Source organism: Mirounga leonina, unplaced genomic scaffold, assembly GCF_011800145.1.
Source record: "Mirounga leonina isolate KUSES-001 unplaced genomic scaffold, KU_Mleo_1.0 Mir_92, whole genome shotgun sequence".
Classification (NCBI taxonomy): Eukaryota; Metazoa; Chordata; class Mammalia; order Carnivora; family Phocidae; genus Mirounga; species Mirounga leonina.
This window is the reverse complement of record NW_023270852.1, coordinates 7,793,013-7,810,655: the sequence shown is the minus strand read 5'-3', so window position 1 is coordinate 7,810,655 and position 17,643 is coordinate 7,793,013. Positions and strand designations below refer to the sequence as shown.

At 40.1% G+C, this 17,643-nt stretch overlaps 1 protein-coding gene across 2 annotated transcripts in view; it reads left to right on the top strand.

Moving 5' to 3' along the window:
• Positions 1–397: 397 nt before the first annotated feature.
• Positions 398–17,643, top strand: part of IPO7 (importin 7) — a 58,285-nt gene continuing 41,039 nt past the window's right edge. Inside the window, exon 1 of one of the 2 annotated variants that reach the window (XM_034995548.1) lies at positions 398–654. In XM_034995548.1, coding sequence (XP_034851439.1) covers positions 571–654 — 84 coding nt within the window. In that variant the 5' untranslated portion in view covers positions 398–570. Of the gene's footprint in view, positions 655–14,581; positions 14,603–17,643 lie in introns of those variants that run through there. The other variant, XM_034995549.1, reaches the window with a different exon arrangement.

Here is a 17,643-nt window from a genome sequence, read left to right as displayed (position 1 = left end):
TAAAGCTCATTTAATCTTTTGTGTCATTTCCTTAGGATAAAGTCTCATGAATGGGAATTCTTGGGGCAAAGATTATGAACATTTTTATGGCATTTAGAAACACATCTCAAACTGCTTTTCAAAAGATAACCCTCAATTACAAAGCTACTAGCAATGGATCGCATCACACATTGCATCAGATTCGCCTCTCGGTCACCATGGGTATATGGGTATATAATTATGGGAAATGTTTTGCGTTTGATTTAATTTTTTCCTGTGCAGTTTGAACATTTTTCCTTTCTTGAAAAGCAAGACTGTCAGTAGGAGCGACAGTTCAGGGACACGTGGGCTGCGGAAAGCTCTCGCGGACTACATCTCCCAAGGTGCCCCGCGCGCGCGCCGACAGGAAGTGGCTGGAGCATCTCCCGCCTCCACGCCGAGGCGAAGAGGTTCTATCCGGGGCCTTGGCGCTTCTCTTTCCTTTCGCGCCGGTTGCCGCTGCGGAGCGCGGTGGGTCCATGTGCGCAGTGAGCGGCGCTATTCCTGGCCCAGTAGCACCCGAGCCCCGGGTTTGACCGAGTCCGCGCTACGATGGACCCCAACACCATTATCGAGGCCCTGCGGGGCACCATGGACCCAGCCCTGCGTGAGGCCGCGGAGCGCCAGCTCAATGAAGTAAGGACGCCGGGCGGGCGGCTGACTGTGGCAGGCCGAGCCCTCTGGGCCTGGCCAGAGGCGCGGACGGCGTCGCTGAGGGGCCCAACTGGAGGGGTGGGGCGGGGACCTGACTGCGAGTGCCACGCCAGGGTGCCTCAGGCTGCTGCGGTGGTGGTGCCGGCCAAGGCAGCCTTTGCGTCGGATCCTGAGCTGGGCCTCTGGCTGCGGTCAAGGCATGAGGAGCCGGCTGAGGCGAGGCGGGCGTGACGGGCTGGACACATGGCTGGCTCGGGTGGCCGGCCGCCCTCTGGCTCATTCCCAGCTCGTTCCTCGCGCCCAGGAGGGGGCGAAACTCACTGGGAGGTTTTTCAGACGTTTCCGGGAGCAGTCTCGCTGGCGCCGGGTTCGGAGGGGCTCCTGGGAATGCAGAGCTGGTCCTTTGGGGGCTGCGCCTGTCAGGTTGTCACTTCACTGGGCTGATCGGTGATCTGCACAACTTTATTCTCTGCGACTGAGCGGCTAGGGAAAGCTTTCAGAGGCAAGCCCCCGCCTCTTTGGCAGGGCGAGGGTAGATTCACTGTTCTACTCGCTGATGCCTCAGTCGGGGAGGCAGGGCGATGTGTAGTAGAAAGTGTCAGGTGAAGTGCACCCTTCTAGGTAGAGCTGAACCACTAATTTTCTTGACTGACCTTGGGCAAGTCGCTTAATCTTTTGATGCTGAGTTTCTCCCATTCATAAAATTAGGCCACAGGGTTGCTGTGACAGTCAAGTGAGACAGTGTAAGGCAGGGTGCCTTGAAACGTGCCAAGTTCCCTATCAGCTCGCGGAGGATTGGTTCCCTTTTCCCCCTTTATTTTCGGGGGACCACCCTTTGGAAAACAGCCTTAATATGTGGGTATATTATTGTACTATCTTCAGTTTCATTGTTTGTTTCTAAATTTCTGTAACTTTTTATATTTTAGTGAGTATTTTAAAGGCTTCTTAAAAGGACCCCTGTAATTTCCTATGCCAGTTAATAATTGTCTTTTGGTATCCCACTGAGTCTGCAAGCTTTAGGGAAGTTCAGTGTACATTTATTTTTAAGCGGAAAAAGAAGTCCCTCTTTAAAGTAGAAATTCAGTTATTTTATGCTCCTCTTAGCTGATAGGAAACTCATTTAAAAACATTATTTATATTGACTTTACAGAAGCCACAGGAGTATTCCTAATTGGACATCTTCAATGTACAATGCTCTTTTTAGAGATCTCTGCCCTCAAGGAACTTATATTTTAAGACTACCCACAAAGTTTAAACAAATTAAGTGTAAAATTATTTTAAAATAAAAAAGTTAAATCTTACATATATAAATGCAACCGTTATTAGATCATACAAGAGTGATGTTCAAAAATTTTTTTTAAAGATTTTATGTTTAAGTAACCTCTGCACCCAAGGTGGGGCTCAAGCCTACCACCCCAAGATCATAAGTCCCATGCTCCACCCACTGAGCCAGCCAGACCCCAACCCCTCACCACCCATGCTCAAATTTTTAGGCTCAAAGTCACCTTGGGAGGAGTTTAGATTTCTTTTAGATATAATGCGCTGAAACAAATTCCCATTTTGAACCATTATGAAACTATGGAGGGAGTTACGGATCACTTTTTATTTTGATTTGTTTTGTGATAGATACAGGTTAAGATGAACATTATTTTGTTTATGAAGTATTAATACATGTGTAAGTTTAGGCACCCTAAAAGTTCAGTTACGGTGATTTCTACCATGATTTTATTTTTTATTTTTTTAAAGATTTTATTTATTTGACAGAGAGAGACACAGTGAGAGAGGGAAGACAAGCAGGGGGAGTGGGAGAGGGAGAAGCAGGCTTCCTGCGGAGCAGGGAGTCCAATGAGGGGCTCAATCCCAGGACCCTGGGATCATGACCTGAGCCGAAGGCGGACACTTAACGACTGAGCCACCCAGGCGCCCCTCTACCATGATTTTATTATTCTGACTAAACGTGCTGTGTGTAATTATTAATTTTAAAAATTATTTGAAAAAAAGAGTTGCTTCCCTTGTAGAAAAATTTGAAATTCATTCATTCCTCAAGCGGGTATTGAATGTCTAGTTATATACACTGACATCTTGTAATTGAGGCCTGGGGTAAATATTTCACAAGCTGATTTTTAGAAGATGAATAATCAAAATATTCATAGCATTTTTTACTTAACTCTTAAGCTTCTGTTAGGGTTTTGGAATACTGTAGAATAGTGAACACTGCTTTTCTGTCAAAGAAAATTTGTGGTCTAGCCTGTATTTCTGTGATTGTTAGCTATTTACATTTTGCAAATTTCTTACAATTTTTCCACCTTAATTTTTTTGTAATTTTCCTAATGTAACTTTTTTTAGAATATTTTCAGCTCTAGTCTTCATTCCATTTTAATGAAGTGCTTCTATTTGAATACTTAACTTGCTTTGACTTTTTTGTGGCAAAACCTTGATTTAGGAAATAGATCCTAGGTAAGTCTTGATGAAGAAGCTTGACTGTAGTAAGAATGAGGAAGTAACATTTTATTTCTGTCAGGCTCATCTTGCTTTGGGTAAGACAGGATGAAGCAGTCATTCCATACTGTTTTTATTCAGCTGAAATTATATTTTGGTTCATTTAGTTAAAAGAAAAAGATGATTGACATTTGAGTGAATCTCTTCAGTAAGTGAAGTGATCACTAACTGTAAAAATTGTAAATGTTACCAAAGTATTATAGTGCAGCTAGTTAAAAAACAAAGTGCTCTTGCCTCACAGTGATTGCACTTAACTGTCCATCTGCTTGGATCCGCTTTTACTCAGTGGTCTCCCAGACTTGATCTCTCACTTCTGTCATCGTTCAACCATCTCCGTATCACTGAGGAGTTCCCCTGACTGTAACACTCCAGACACTCTACATCTCCCTTCATTTATTTTTCTCTGTAGCACTGGTTTATCATACATATTTTATTTATTCTCAGTAGTATAATTTTTGAGTTTCACGAGGTGAGGAATTTTTGTCTTTTGTTACTGCAATTCTTTGTCAGTATTAAGCTTTACTTAATTGTAGCAGATAATAATACAGGCTTTAGCTCTGTTATACCACCCTCAAATCAAGGATTTTTAGAGTATTTATATATTTTTAATATTACATATAGATAAAATTAAGAAAGTTCCATTAGACTGCTAGAGACCACAGTAAGGACTCTCTTTTTGGCAGATATTTTTGACAAATTAGGGCGCCTGGGTGGCTCAGTCAGTTAAGTGTCTGCCTTCAGTTCCAGTCATGGCCCCAGGGTTCTGGGATCAAGCCCTGCATTGGACTCCCTGCTCAGTGGGGAGTCTGCTTCTCCCTCTGCCTGCTGCTCCCCCTTCTTGTGCCCCCCTCAAGTAAATAAAATCTTTAAAAAAAAAAAAGATAAATTTTAGTATTCCCAATTGACTTACTCAGTAGCATAGCACGGATTTTGATCCTTTTTTTTCCCTAATTTCTGTTAACATTTTTTGATCATGTTGTCATTTCCCAATTTGAAATATCTTCATGTAACAAGCTTTGCCTCAAAGACTGGAGAAAACCAATAAAAAGTACAAGCTTTCTTGGAAACATAATTGAAAACCCCCATAGTTACTTGATTTTTTCTTTTTTTTTTTTTTAAACCTTGAAGCGTTCTGTACTAGCTGGGGGATGTTATGAAAGTTACTTAACTTCTAAGCATCATTTTCCTTACGTACAAAATAAAAGTAGTAATAGTATGTATGTCATAGTGTCATGTGGGTTGAGCGAGATGATGCATGTAAAAAATTCAGGGAAGTATTTGGCATCTACTAAGTTCTCTCCAGGTTATTTGAATTACTGCATAAGTGCCAATTGATTAACCCATCTACCATGCCATACATTTTATTTTCTGTCTCAGTCTAACTATAGTGTTGTATATTTCAGTGGAAAATGATCAGCACTAATGGAGAAGGAACACAAGTGCCTATTTGAACACTGAGATCATTAGTAGATAGCTTATTGTAACATGAAAATTGGCACAGTTATAAGCACAGTGCCTGGCACACTGTGGACTCTCAGTAAATATTTGTTGTATGCAAAGAGAAATAAGAACTTGTGTAATAAAAATGTCTTTCAGTCTTTAAAGTAGATTTGTGTACAGGAATCTCATTTGTCATTTAAATTATATGCTTTGAGATTAATTGACTTCTGTATATCTAGAAATAAGGTTTTAAAAAATTTGGTTTAGGGGCACCTGGGTGGCTCAGTCAGTTAAGCGACTGCCTTCCAGCTCAGGTCATGATCCCAGGGTCCTGGGATCAAACCCCATGTTGGGCTCTCTGCTCAGCAGGAGAATCTGCTTCTCCCTTTCCCTCTGCTCCTGACCCCGGTTGTGCTTTCTCGCTCTCACTTACTCTCAAATAAAGTCTTTAAAACAAAACAAAACAAAAAAAATTTTTTTTTGGAACTGTAAAATATATGACATTTGGTATTCATTCATTCAACATTAATTATGTTTCCAGAGACTGTTTGCTACTTCCTACTCTCATTCACTCAGAAATACTTGTTTGTTCATTTATAAGATAAAGTTAAGACATCTCTGAAGGTTTTTGGCAGATTACAATAGACATTAGTCTTTCTGCATTCTTCTGCTTTCACTGTCAGTGTTCTTCAGTGGAAACCTTTCCATACAAAGCTTTGCTCAGGCTGCCCACCTCTCCTGCTAAGCTCTTATCACCTAAAACTAAAAGTTTTCCTATTCACAAATCTCATTAATCCCATCTTAAATGCCATCTTTTCCTACTCTGACCTTCTGTGATACTTTGTAAACTGAAAGCTCACCTTTTTAACACCTAGTTTTATGTATTCTTCCTTAAATTTTAACTATTTTTATTTGAACTAGATGATTGCTGTCTCTTCTACTCTAAAAGTTCATGGACTTTGAACTTACCTCCATTGGGAATAGAATCTGTAGATGAAGACTTTTTTTTTTAATCTTGGAGTATTAGCTGAGAATGGACACTCAAACAACTAATTGTTTCTGATTGTTTTCAAATATTTTAAGAATATTTGCCTATCATATGGCAAATTCTATCTTTATGCTGGGGATCCGATACTGTAGACAAGATAGAATCCTCTCTCTCATGAAGCTTACATTTGAACTGAAGTTTTAAATGTAATGTCAGGAGGGGCGCCTGGGTGGCTTAGTCAGTTAAGCATCTGCCTTAGGCTCGGGTCATGATCCCAGGGTCCTGGGATCGAGTCCCGCATCGCATCAGGCTCCCTGCTCAGCGGGGAGTCTGCTTCTCCCTCTTCCTCTCTTACCCCTCCACCCCCACTTGTGTGCTCTCTCTCACACTCTCAAATAAATAAATTAAAATGTAATGTCAGGAAAAATTTTTTTGAAATGTTTATTCCAAAGAACCGTTCCCAATCTGTTTCTTTTTCTTTTTTTTTTTAATTTGAGAGAGAGAGACAGAGCAGGGGAGGGGCAGAGGGAGAGAGAATCCTAAGCCGACTCGAGCCTGACGCCAGGTTCAATCTAATGACCCTGAGATCATGACTTGATCCGAAACCAAGAGTCAGGCACTTCAGCGACTGCACCACCCAGGCCCCCTTGGTTCATTTAATAGTAAATGTCTTTATGATAGGCACTGAGCTGAGTGGTTGGTAGAAGAAATTCATGATTTCCTGCTTTTCTGGAGTTTCATAGTCACACAGCCCTCACAAATGCATGTGGTTGGGACTTTTATTTTATTTTTTATTTTTTTTAAAGATAGTTTTTTTTTAATGATTTTTATTTATTTATTTGTCAGAGAGAGAGAGAGAGAGAGCACAAGCAGGGGGAGCAGCAGAGGGAGAGAGGGAAGGAGGCTCCTCACTGAGCAAGGAACCTGATGCGGGACTCAATCCCAGGACCCTGGGATCATGACCTGAGCCGAAGGCAAACGCTTAACGACTGAGCCACCCAGGGGTCCCTGGTTGGGACTTTTAATAGAGCTATGTGTAAGTTTTGGATAAGGAGACTATTAAATCTGACTTTGCTTAAGGCAGATAGGATCTTAGCATCAGTATTCTTTCCCCTGTTATACTTGCAGCAAGAAAAATGCTCTAAGTAGAATTAGAAGGCTTACCTAGGAGCCTTTTAAACCTTCAGTTCCTAAGCTTAATGTGCTTTAAAATGGTTATGTAGATAGAAAAGCTGCTCACATGCTTTATGTGAAAGCGTAAGTGGACTTAGCTTTGCTAAGTTTCTTGATACTTTGTGTTTACCTTTTAAATTGATAAACTACCTAACTCACTTCTAGGATTTTCACAGATGATTATGATTACTACTGTAAGTGATATATTTTATTTGTAAGTAGTGAATTTGATTTTGTTTTATTAAAGGACTTATGAAATGTTCAATTAATAAAAATGTTAGGTCTGGAAAGGTGCAAAATCATGGCATGTTTATAGTAGAATTTGGCATGTCTAGAAATTCAGCAAAATATTTATGAGAATATAATGTATATTTTTGGAAGACAGACTAGTCTGTGGTCTGAGCAGGTAACATTCCTTAATTAGGAATATCTCTAAGTAGATACTGTTTTGAATTTGGGAGAGGGAAAATCACTGGATACTTTGGTTCTTACACAGGAAGTTATTCAGTGACATAGCATGTGAAAGATCTGAAAGAAAGATATCACCATATTAATATTTATAAGAAAATTTCTTTTTCAGATATAGTAGATGTATATATTATTTTACTTACTGTTCGCTTCTGTCAGTGGCACATTAATGATGAGTTTGATTTAAAGTGGGTTTTTTCTTTTGGTTACCTAAAGTAATTTGTAATTAAGAAGTTATTTTAAACTCCTTGGTTGAAAATCATTTAAGTATTAACCACTATTTAATGAAAAGCTGGAAGACATAATGAAGAGCCTCAAGCCTGGTCCTGATTCTATCACTATGATAATTTAACCTCACTATGCCTAATATTTCATGTAGATGAAACCGGGGTAGTATTTGTCAAATTCTTCTTCTTCTTTTTTTTTTAAGATTTATTTGTTTGAGAGAGAGAGCACGCGGGAGGTGGGGAGGGGAGAAAGAGAGAAGGAGAGAGAATCTTACTTAAGCAGACTGTCAGCTCTGTATCACACTGAGATCACCACCTGAGCTGAAACCAAGAGTCAGATGCTTAACCGACTGCCCTACCAAGGCACCTGTCTTTGTCAAATTCTTTAGTAAAACAGAAAAGTTAGAAATCCCTTTGCTCTTGAAATTATCCGGTTGTATTCATTAATGTACTTTGATGTCACAGTGCCCTTATGCCTGTCTTTTTCCTTATAAATAGTGTAAAGTACAGTAGCTAATTGAAGCTCTCTTTGGTTGCATTCCAATGGAGAGAAATAATAAAAAGTTACTTCTTAAAGAGTTAGCTGTGAAAGATACTGACATTAGGTAATTACATTGAAAATTGTGGGTCCGGAGGGGAAACATATTGGAGAAAACATGACCTAAGTTTTAAGTCGGGTTTGAGGAGCTGGTAAACATCAGATAGAAAATGTATAGCAGGCAATAGGGAATGTGGAATTGAAGGTTAGGAGAGAAAGCAACAATGGCAAAGTTATTTTTCTTGGTAAATTGAGAGGAAGGGAGTATGATCAAGAGATGTAATGATCCCAGGGTGCTGGGATCATGACCTGAGCTGATGGCAGACGCTTAGCGACTGAGCCACTTAGGTGCTGGAGTGCTTCACTGTTGGCCATGCCCATTTTTGGAACTTTGAGAAACAGGAAAAAGGAGACTGGAAAATTGTGCATAAAAGTAGGAGGGAGCCAAGAAAAGGAATTTTAAGAAAGAAGGTTGGTTGTGGGTAGTTTCCTTTTCACTTAAATGAATTTCATAGATTTTCTACTAGTGAACGTGAATTACTTCTATAATAAGTAAAAAGCTATTAGAAAAAGAAAGGGTGGTTGACATTTCTAAATGAGGGAGGTTAAAGCAGAATGAAGACTTTTTGGGGGGGAAAGCTTTTAAAATATTGGTAACCTTGGAGAAAGCAATTTTCTGAATACAGTGTTAGTGAGTAGAATGCTGGTAAGGGAATGGGAATAAGACTGGAGGTTAAAGGGTTGGTAGGGTCAAGGGAAATTTGTTTATGTGGGTATGTATATTTTTCATTTTTTTCTTTTGTAAAGTTAGACTTATTTTGGGGAGTGGGGGAAGGCTGCCCATGGTGTAGAAGTTTTTCAGGCCTGTTACTACCTGTGATGCTTTATAGTCATCTATCTTAGAATTACATCCTTGATACTGCTTTAAAACCTTACCTTCCTTATCTGATTGTGTAAAAAAATTTTTTTAAAGATTATTTATTTGAGAAAGAGAGCAAGCGAGAGAGAGCAGAAGCAGTGGGGAGCAGCAGAGGGAGAGAGAAAGAGGCACGTTTCCCACCAAGCAGGGGGCTTGATGCGGGACTCGATCCCAGCACCCTGGGATCATGACGTGAGCTGAAGGCAGACGCTTAGTGACTGAGCCACTTAGGTGCTGTTGGGTAAAAATTTTGAAAAAAAAAGTTCCACTTACTAGATCTTGATGTGGTCACAATTTACCTATTCGTTTTTTGTCTTTCATTGTTGTCTTTCATTCTCTTAATAATCTCTTTAATATAACCCATACTTTGGGACGCCTGGGTGGCTCAGTCCGTTAAGCATCTGCCTTCCACTCAGGTCATGTTCTCAGGGTTCTGGCATCAAGTCCCACATGGGCTCCTTGCTCAGCAGGGAGCCTGCTTCTCCCTCTGCCTGCCACTCCTCCTTATGCTCTCTCTGACAAATCAAATCAAATAAAACCTTAAAAAAATATATAACCCATACTTCTTTTCCTTTTAAAAATCTTTTCTCCCCATCTCGATGTGTTTAAATCGTTTAGGATCTAATTGAAAATTTTACCTGTTAGTCCAGTTAGAATTAGTAATACTCCAACCTGTCTTTTTTTTTAAGATTTTATTTATTTGAGAGTGAGAGAGTACAAGGAGAGGAGGGGCAGAGGCAGAGGGAGAAGCAGACTCCCCGCTGAGCAGGGAGCTGGATGCGGGACTAGATCCCAGGACCCTTACATCATGACCTGAGCCAAAGGCAGACGCTTAACCGACTGAGCCACCCAGGCACCCCTACTCCAACCTATCAGTGATCTTTTATCTCTGTAGTGTCTGACACATTTTAAGTACCAGTAGGTAGAGTGGAGGTAAAGGAAAGGGAGATGGAGTTGTGGCTGTTGAAGAATTTGATGAAATTGATTAAGGGTGAATGTTGAATTATCTGGGTTAATGACAAATAATGAGAATGTAAGAAGTTGTCTAGAAAGGTAGTTTTGTGTTATGGTTAGCAGCTTTTAAACTTGAGTCTTAGCAGTTTTAGCTCTACTTAATGATGTATAATGACCCATTTGTTGCTTCAGTTCTCCTGGTTCTCTGATTGCTGGAAACTAGGAGCTTGAAGAAGGGCCTATAATTAGTGCCAACATCTAATAGAGTTTACATTTATACTCTAACTCCTACTCTAAAGATTTATTATAGCATCTTGAGGTCTATGTCAATGTTTCCCAAACTGTTGAGAATAATACCATAATTACTCAGATTTTTAGGAGTTTTTGTGATAAAGATTGATCCTAGAGATATTTTTACTTACATTTATCTTTTAAATTACTATAAAATGTGAAGGTCTTTTCAACATATAATAAATTTAGTAGTTACTATGTGATAGAAATTCTTTTAAATGTGTTATAGTTTGCTATACCCAAGAATGCCAGAAAGTTATTAGAGATAACCTAGTGCTTAAAAGTATAAGTTTTCCTGTTTGAACAGTTAATGTGTATCTTTATTTGATCTCTTTTATAATTGTACCGATTCATGATCTTTTTTTCCTTCATTTTTAAACTTTATTGAAGTATAATTTACATGCCATAAAATATACCTGTTTTAAGTGAAACTCAGTGATTTTTAGATTTAGCAAATTGTACCACCATCACCACAATCTAGTGGGTTTTTTTGTGTTTTTTTTTTGTTTTTTAGGATTTTATTTATTTATTTGTCAGAGCGCAGGCAGAGGGAGAAGCAGGCTCCCTGCTGAGCAAGGAACTGGGTATGGGACTCATCCCAGGACCCTGGGATCATGACCTGAGCCGAAGGCAGACGCTTAACCGACTAAGCCACCCAGGCGTCCCCACAATCTAGTTTTGGAATATTTTCATTATCCCAGTAAGATCCCACCTTCCAGTTTATTTTTTTACTTTTATTTTTTTAAAGATTTTATTTATTTGAGATAGAGTGAGAGAGCACAAGCCGGGGGGCAGAGGGAGAGGGAGAAGCAGGCTCCCCACTGAACAGGGAGCCCAACGCGGGGCTTGATCCTAGGACCCTGGGATCATGACCTGAGCCGAAGGCAGACACTTCACTCGCTGAGCCACCCAGGCACCCTAATCCCTCCTTCCAGTTTAATCTCATATCCCAGGCCTAGGTGATGGCTAATCTACTTTCCTTCAGAATTTTCTTGAGAATCTCATGTCTGATATTTAGTATTACTTTATGTCCATTTGTTACTTTGGGAGAATAGAAGGCATTAGGGATTTCAGCTAGATGGAAATTTGTATGGGGCAAGTTGATAGATATCCCGGGTTGAATTTGCTTGTGTGATTTCTGCTGTCAGAAACATCTTTTCCTAGGATGCCTGGGTGGCTCAGTCGTTAAGCGTCTGCCTTCGGCTTAGGTCATGATCCCAGGGTCCTGGAATCAAGCCCTGCGTTGGGTTCCCTGTTCAGTGGGGAGCCTGCTTCTCCCTCTCCCACTCCCCCTGCTTGTGTTCCTGCTCTGGTGCACTCTCTCTCCCTCACTCTCTGTCTGTCAAATAAATAAGTAAAATCTTTGGGGAAAAAAAGAAACATCCTTTCTTTCTTACCCCTTGGTCTAGCTCAGCTGGCTGAAAGTAACACTCTTTCCTCAGTTGCACTTCTTAGATTTGTACTTGTTTATTTTTAAGGCAAAGTGACTTAGAAGAGTAGTAAAATAAGTACTTATTTTCATAGTTTAGTTTTGTTGATTTTTTAATAACTTTATTGAATTCAACCACTTAAAGTATCCAGTTCAGTGGTGGTGGTTGTTGTTTTAAGATTTTATTGGGGCGCCTGGGTGGCTCAGTCACTTAAGCGTCTGCCTTCGGCTCTGGTCATGATCCCAGCATCCTGCGATCAAGCCCTGGGTCCAGACCCGGGTCCTTGCTCAGCAGGGAGCCTGCTTCTCCCTCTCCCTCTGCCCGCCTCTCCCTGCTTATGCTCTCTCTCTCAAATAAATAAATAAAATCTTTTTTATTTTAAGAGCCTGGGCGCGTGAGCTGGGGTAGGGTGAGAGGGAGAAGCAGAGTCCCTGCTGAGCAGGGAGCCTGACGTGGTTCTCCATCCTAGGACCCTGAGTTTATGACCTTGAGCCAAAGGCAGACGTTTAACTGACTGAGCCACCCAGGTGCCCCCTCCAGTTCAGTGATTTTTAGTATATTCAGTTATGCAACCATCACCACAAACTTTAGAACATTTTCATCACCCCAAAAAGAAACTCCATACCTGTTAGCATTCCTCTCTCTGCCTTCTGCACACCCTCAGTCCTTGGGTACTGGCTTCTTTCACACAGTGTATTTTTAAGGTTCACACATACTGTAGCATATATCAGTACTTCATTCTTTTTACTACAAGATAATATTTCATCATGTGTATGGATATGCCACATTTTGCTTATCCGTTCATCATTTGGTGCACTTGGTGGGTTGTTTCCACTTTTAGGCTATTATGAATAATGCTGCTGTAAATATTCAGGTAAAAGTAGTCTTGTTGATTTTTTTTTTAATTGAGGGATAATTTATATATGATACCAAGCTCAAATACGTGTACAGCTCAGTCCATTTTTACCTAGGTACCATTATCCAGATCAAAAAAAATTGTTTTAATATTTTTATTTATTTGAGAGAGAGAGATTGAGAGAACAAGTGGGAGGAGGGGCAGAGGGAGAAGCAGACCCCCCACCGAGCAGGGACACTCCCTTCCCCCTCACGACGTGGGACTTGATCCCAGCACCCCGGGACCATGACTCGAGCCGAAGGCAGACGCTTAACTACTGAGCCACCCAGGCACCCCAGATCAAAATTTATATAACATCTCTATTGGCTTAGAACTTTCCCTTGAGACTCTTCCCAATTAATACCTTTCCTCCTTCAGGTTACCATTATTCTGACTTCTGTTAACTATAGATTAGGTTTGCCTGTCTTTGAACTTCATATAAATAGGATCACATGGTATGTACCAAGTAGTCTAGCTTCTTAACATGTTTTTTGAGATCCATATTATTGCTTGATTCCGTAGTGAGGCTTTATTTTTTTAAGTTATTGTATAGTATTTCATTGTATGAATTGTACCACAGTTTGCTTATACATTCACTTGTCAGTGGACAGGTATTATTGTGGACACAAGCACTTTTCTTGGATATATAAAGGTGAAATTGCTAGGTTGTAAGGTAGGTGCATGTTTGAAAATGCGAGTTTTCCAATATGGTTGTACCATTTTATGCATCTACCAGCACTGTGTATGAATTCCATATTTTTCACATCCTCACTAGCACTTTGATGTATTGCATACATTGTTTTCAGGTAGGACTGTCGGCTTGTACTGATTCTTCTGTAATTTGCCTGCATATATTTGCTGATTTTTGTTTTGGAGTGATTTTAACTCTTCCTCAGATGTTGCAGTTATTTTCCTTTTTTTTAACATTGTTTATACTGATGTGGGGTGGAGTATATAAAATTTTTAGTTTTTTATCTATTTGAGCAAAAATTATTTTACGGCTTTCAGTCTTTGGTGTCATGCTTAGGTTTTTTCCCACCAAGATGATAAAAATATTTACAGTGGTTTCCTTCAAGTACTCTTGGGATTTTATTTTATTTATTTGTTTTTTTAAAGATTTTATTTATTATTATTGGGGGGGGGAGGGGGAGGGAGAAGCAGACTCCTATGGAACAGGGAGCCTGATACGGGGCTCAACCCAAGGAGCCCGAGATCCTGACTTGGGCCGAAGGCAGACACTTAATTGACTGAGCCACCCAGGTGCCCCTGGGGTTTTATTTTTTATATTTAAACCTTCAGTTAGAAATTGATAAAGGTCGGGGCGCCTGGGTGGCTCAGTCGTTAAGCGTCTGCCTTCAGCTCAGGTCATGATCCCAGGGTCCTGGGATCGAGTCCCACATCAGGCTCTCTGCTCAGCGGGGAGCCTGCTTCTCCCTCTCCCACTCCCCCTGCTTGTGTTCCCTCTCTCGCTGTGTTTCTCTCTGTCAAATAAATAAATAAAATCTTTAAAAAAAAAAAAGAAATTGATAAAGGTCTTTTGTTAATGTAACATTCATGGAGTATTTGTTAGGCTTGTAGGAAGATATAGTTAGTGGCACATGCTCATTTTTTTTTTTTAAGATTTTATTTATTTATTTGACAGAGAGAGACACAGCGGGAGAGGGAGAAGCAGGCTTCCCGTGGAGCAGGGAGCCCGATGTGGGGCTTGATCCCAGGACCCTGAGATCATGACCTGAGCCGAAGGCAGACACTTAATGATTGAGCCACCCAGGCGCCCGCACATGCTCATTTTTAACTCACATGTGGCTATATATGTGGCTAGCCAACAAAAACAGTGGTGGTTGTGGTGGTTTTCTTATTTTAATATGACCTCTAAACATAATCCAACAACTTCATTTGGGGTTCCAATCATAGAAAGCAGTTCTTTTCAATTCAGAAGGAAAAACTTCGGTATTGGGACTTTGAGAGAACCCTGTATATACAAAACCACAAATGTTGTATTTTATAGGTGATTTAAAGACCTAAAGAACCATTTGGCAATATTCAGTTTATGCCCTGCTGGCTTTAGAATATACTCTGAGACAGATGAGATTCTACTATGTATGGAGGTAAAAACAACATAACATTTGTTATGTCTTGACATTTACTATAATATTTTACATATTTCACTTACTTTTTTTTTTTTTTAATTTTGTTTGTTTATTTGAGAGAGAATGAGTGAGAGCTAGAGAGCACAAGCTAGGGGGAGGGGCAGAAAGAGAGGGAGAAGCAGACTCCCCGCTGAGCAGGGAGCCCAACATTGGGGTCCATCCGAGGACTTCCGGATCATGACCTGAGCCGAAAGCAGACACTCGACCGACTGTGCCACCCAGGCATTTCTTTCATCTACTCCTTGTAGCCATCCTGTGAAGCAGATTTAGTTACACTAATTTTGTAATTAAGTCTTAGATTTACTGAAGCAACTTGCTCAAGAGTTAAAAATGTCAGAAGTAGCATCACTTGTATTTATAATCAGACTGATTCTAGCTGTCCATTCCAGGGATTCATAATTTGATGCAGGAGATTAGATGTATACTATAATATAAATGGCCTAAAAAGTGCCATAGTAGTAGTGTGGATAGTACTGTCCTTTCTGGGCTCATCTGTCTATCCCTTTAATATAAATACTCTTTTATACTGCACTGCCCCTAGGTGATCACTGCTGCTTCCAAGGTATTTTTTTGTTGATTCATTTCAGTACTTCGTTTAATAAATTTGTTGAACATCTTAAATGCCAAGCGTCATGAGGAACTGGGTATATAAATAGTATAGTTCCTATCAGTGAAGCTTAAAATCTAATTAACAGAAGAGAAGGCCATAAACCAGTCTATAAATATAATAATTACAAATATATAATAAATGTAATGGGGGAAAAAAAAACCTGGAGATTATGAGAGTAATAGGGAGTCCTTCTTTAGCTTGAATGATCAGTCAGGAAAGCCTTCTCTACATGTTTAAATGGAAACTCAAAGAATGTGAACTGTGAATCAGTTAACTATGGTGGAGCACTGGAGAGAAGAGTGTTACAGGTAGAAAGTCACAGCATGGACTGTGGAGTAATTATGTTTGTTGTCAAAAGAACCTAAAGGTGGCTGGTAAGGTGGGACAGTAGGAGGTGAGAAAGTTTCTTTAAATGAGACTGACGATGGAATATTATGCAGCCATCAAAAAGCGGGGGGGAGAAATCTTGCCATTTGCAACGATGTGGATGGAACTAGAGGGTATTATGCTAAGCGAAATAAGTCAGTCAGAGAAAGACATGTATCATATGATCTCACTGATATGAGGAATTCTTAATCTCAGGAAACAAACTGAGGGTTGCTGGAGTGGTGGGGGGTGGGAGGGATGGGGTGGCTGGGTGATAGACATTGGGGAGGGTATGTGCTATGGTGAGCACTGTGAATTGTGTTAAGACTGATGAATCACAGACCTGTACCTCTGAAACAAATAATACATTATATGTTAAAAAAAAAAAAAAAAAGATAGTAGGAAGGGAAAAATGAAGGGGGGAAAATCGGAAGGGGAGATGAACCATGAGAGACTGTGGACTCCGAGAAATAAACTGAGGGTTCTAGAGGGGAGGGGGTGGGGGGATGGGTTAGCCTGGTGATGGGTATTAAAGAGGGCATGTATTGAATAGAGCACTGGGTGTTATACACAAACAATGAATCATGGAACACGACATCAAAAACTAATGATGTATGATGATTAACATAACATAATAAAATAAAATTAAAAAAAAATGAGACTGACGAAATGGCAGAGGCAAGATAATACAGGCCCTTATATAGCCTTTGGGAAGTAGAGTAGAAATCTATTGGGACACCTGGGTGGCTTAGTCAGTTACCCATTTGCCTTCAGCTCAGGTCATGATCCCAGGGTCCTGGGCTCAGTGGGGAGCCTATTTCTCTCTGCCTATTGCCCCCCCTCTTTGTCACTCCCCCTGCTTTGTGCTCTCTCTCTCTCTGTGACAAGTAAAATCTTAAAAAAAAGAGCTGTTAAAATTTTTTTTTTTTTAAGGGGATCGGTTTACAGTTTTAAAGACCTTTGGCTGCTAAATGGAGAATGGTGGGGGGTTTCTTACATTAAGTAAGATGATAGTCATTTGGACTAGGTTGATGTTAGTGGGAATGGAGAAAGTGGGTATATTAATTATATAAGTATTTTGGATATAGAATTGACAGGTCCTGACACAATGAAGTGGGATAAAAAAGGGAAGTATTAAAGATGTCATTCAGGTATTAGACGTAAGTAACTGAGGATAGTGATGAAAAAGGTGGGGAGAATTGGTACAAGAAAGTAGCAACATAGCTTTTAGGGGAGAAGATGCTTTGAACATGATAAATTTGAGAAGCCTGTGAAGGTAGGCATGTTAAAAATAGGTCTCTGGAAATAATGTATTTGACAAATAGTATTTAAAGACCATGGTTGGATGAAATCAGCTGGGGAGTGTAAAAGATGGCCTATGACTGAGCAGTTATAGTTTAAATAGTTTAAGAAACCAGCAAAGGAATCTCAGAAGGAAAAGTGGTCTGTGAATTGCATAGTTGGAAGGATGTTTCAAGAAAGTTATGGTGGTTAATGGTGTTTAGAGTACCAGAAAGGGCAAATACCTGTCTTTCATCCACTTAACTACTCCCATTCAGGTCTTTTTTTTTTTTTTTTTTTTTTTTTTAAGATTTTACTTATTTATTTGACAGAGAGACAGTGAGAGAAGGAACACAAGCAGGGGGAGTGGGAGAGGGAGAAGCAGGCTTCCCGCAGAGCAGGACCCTGGGTTTCATGATCTGAGCCGAAGGCAGACGCTTAACGACTGAGCCACCCAGGCGCTCCTCCCATTCAGGTCTTAAATTTAAGCGTTACTTCTAGGTTAGAAGATTCTCCTTTTGATTCTCCCATAGTGTTTCTACGTTTTCTGCTGTACTTTATTGTAATTACTTGTTTGATTATCTTCGCTATCCTTCACATTAAACTCTTAAGTTTCCATGAGGTCATGGAACCTTAATGTTTTGTTTCAACCTTGTATTCTCAACTCCTGGCATGGTGTCATGTACCAGGAACATTTTATTTATTTATTTATTTATTTATTTATTTATTTATTTATTTATTT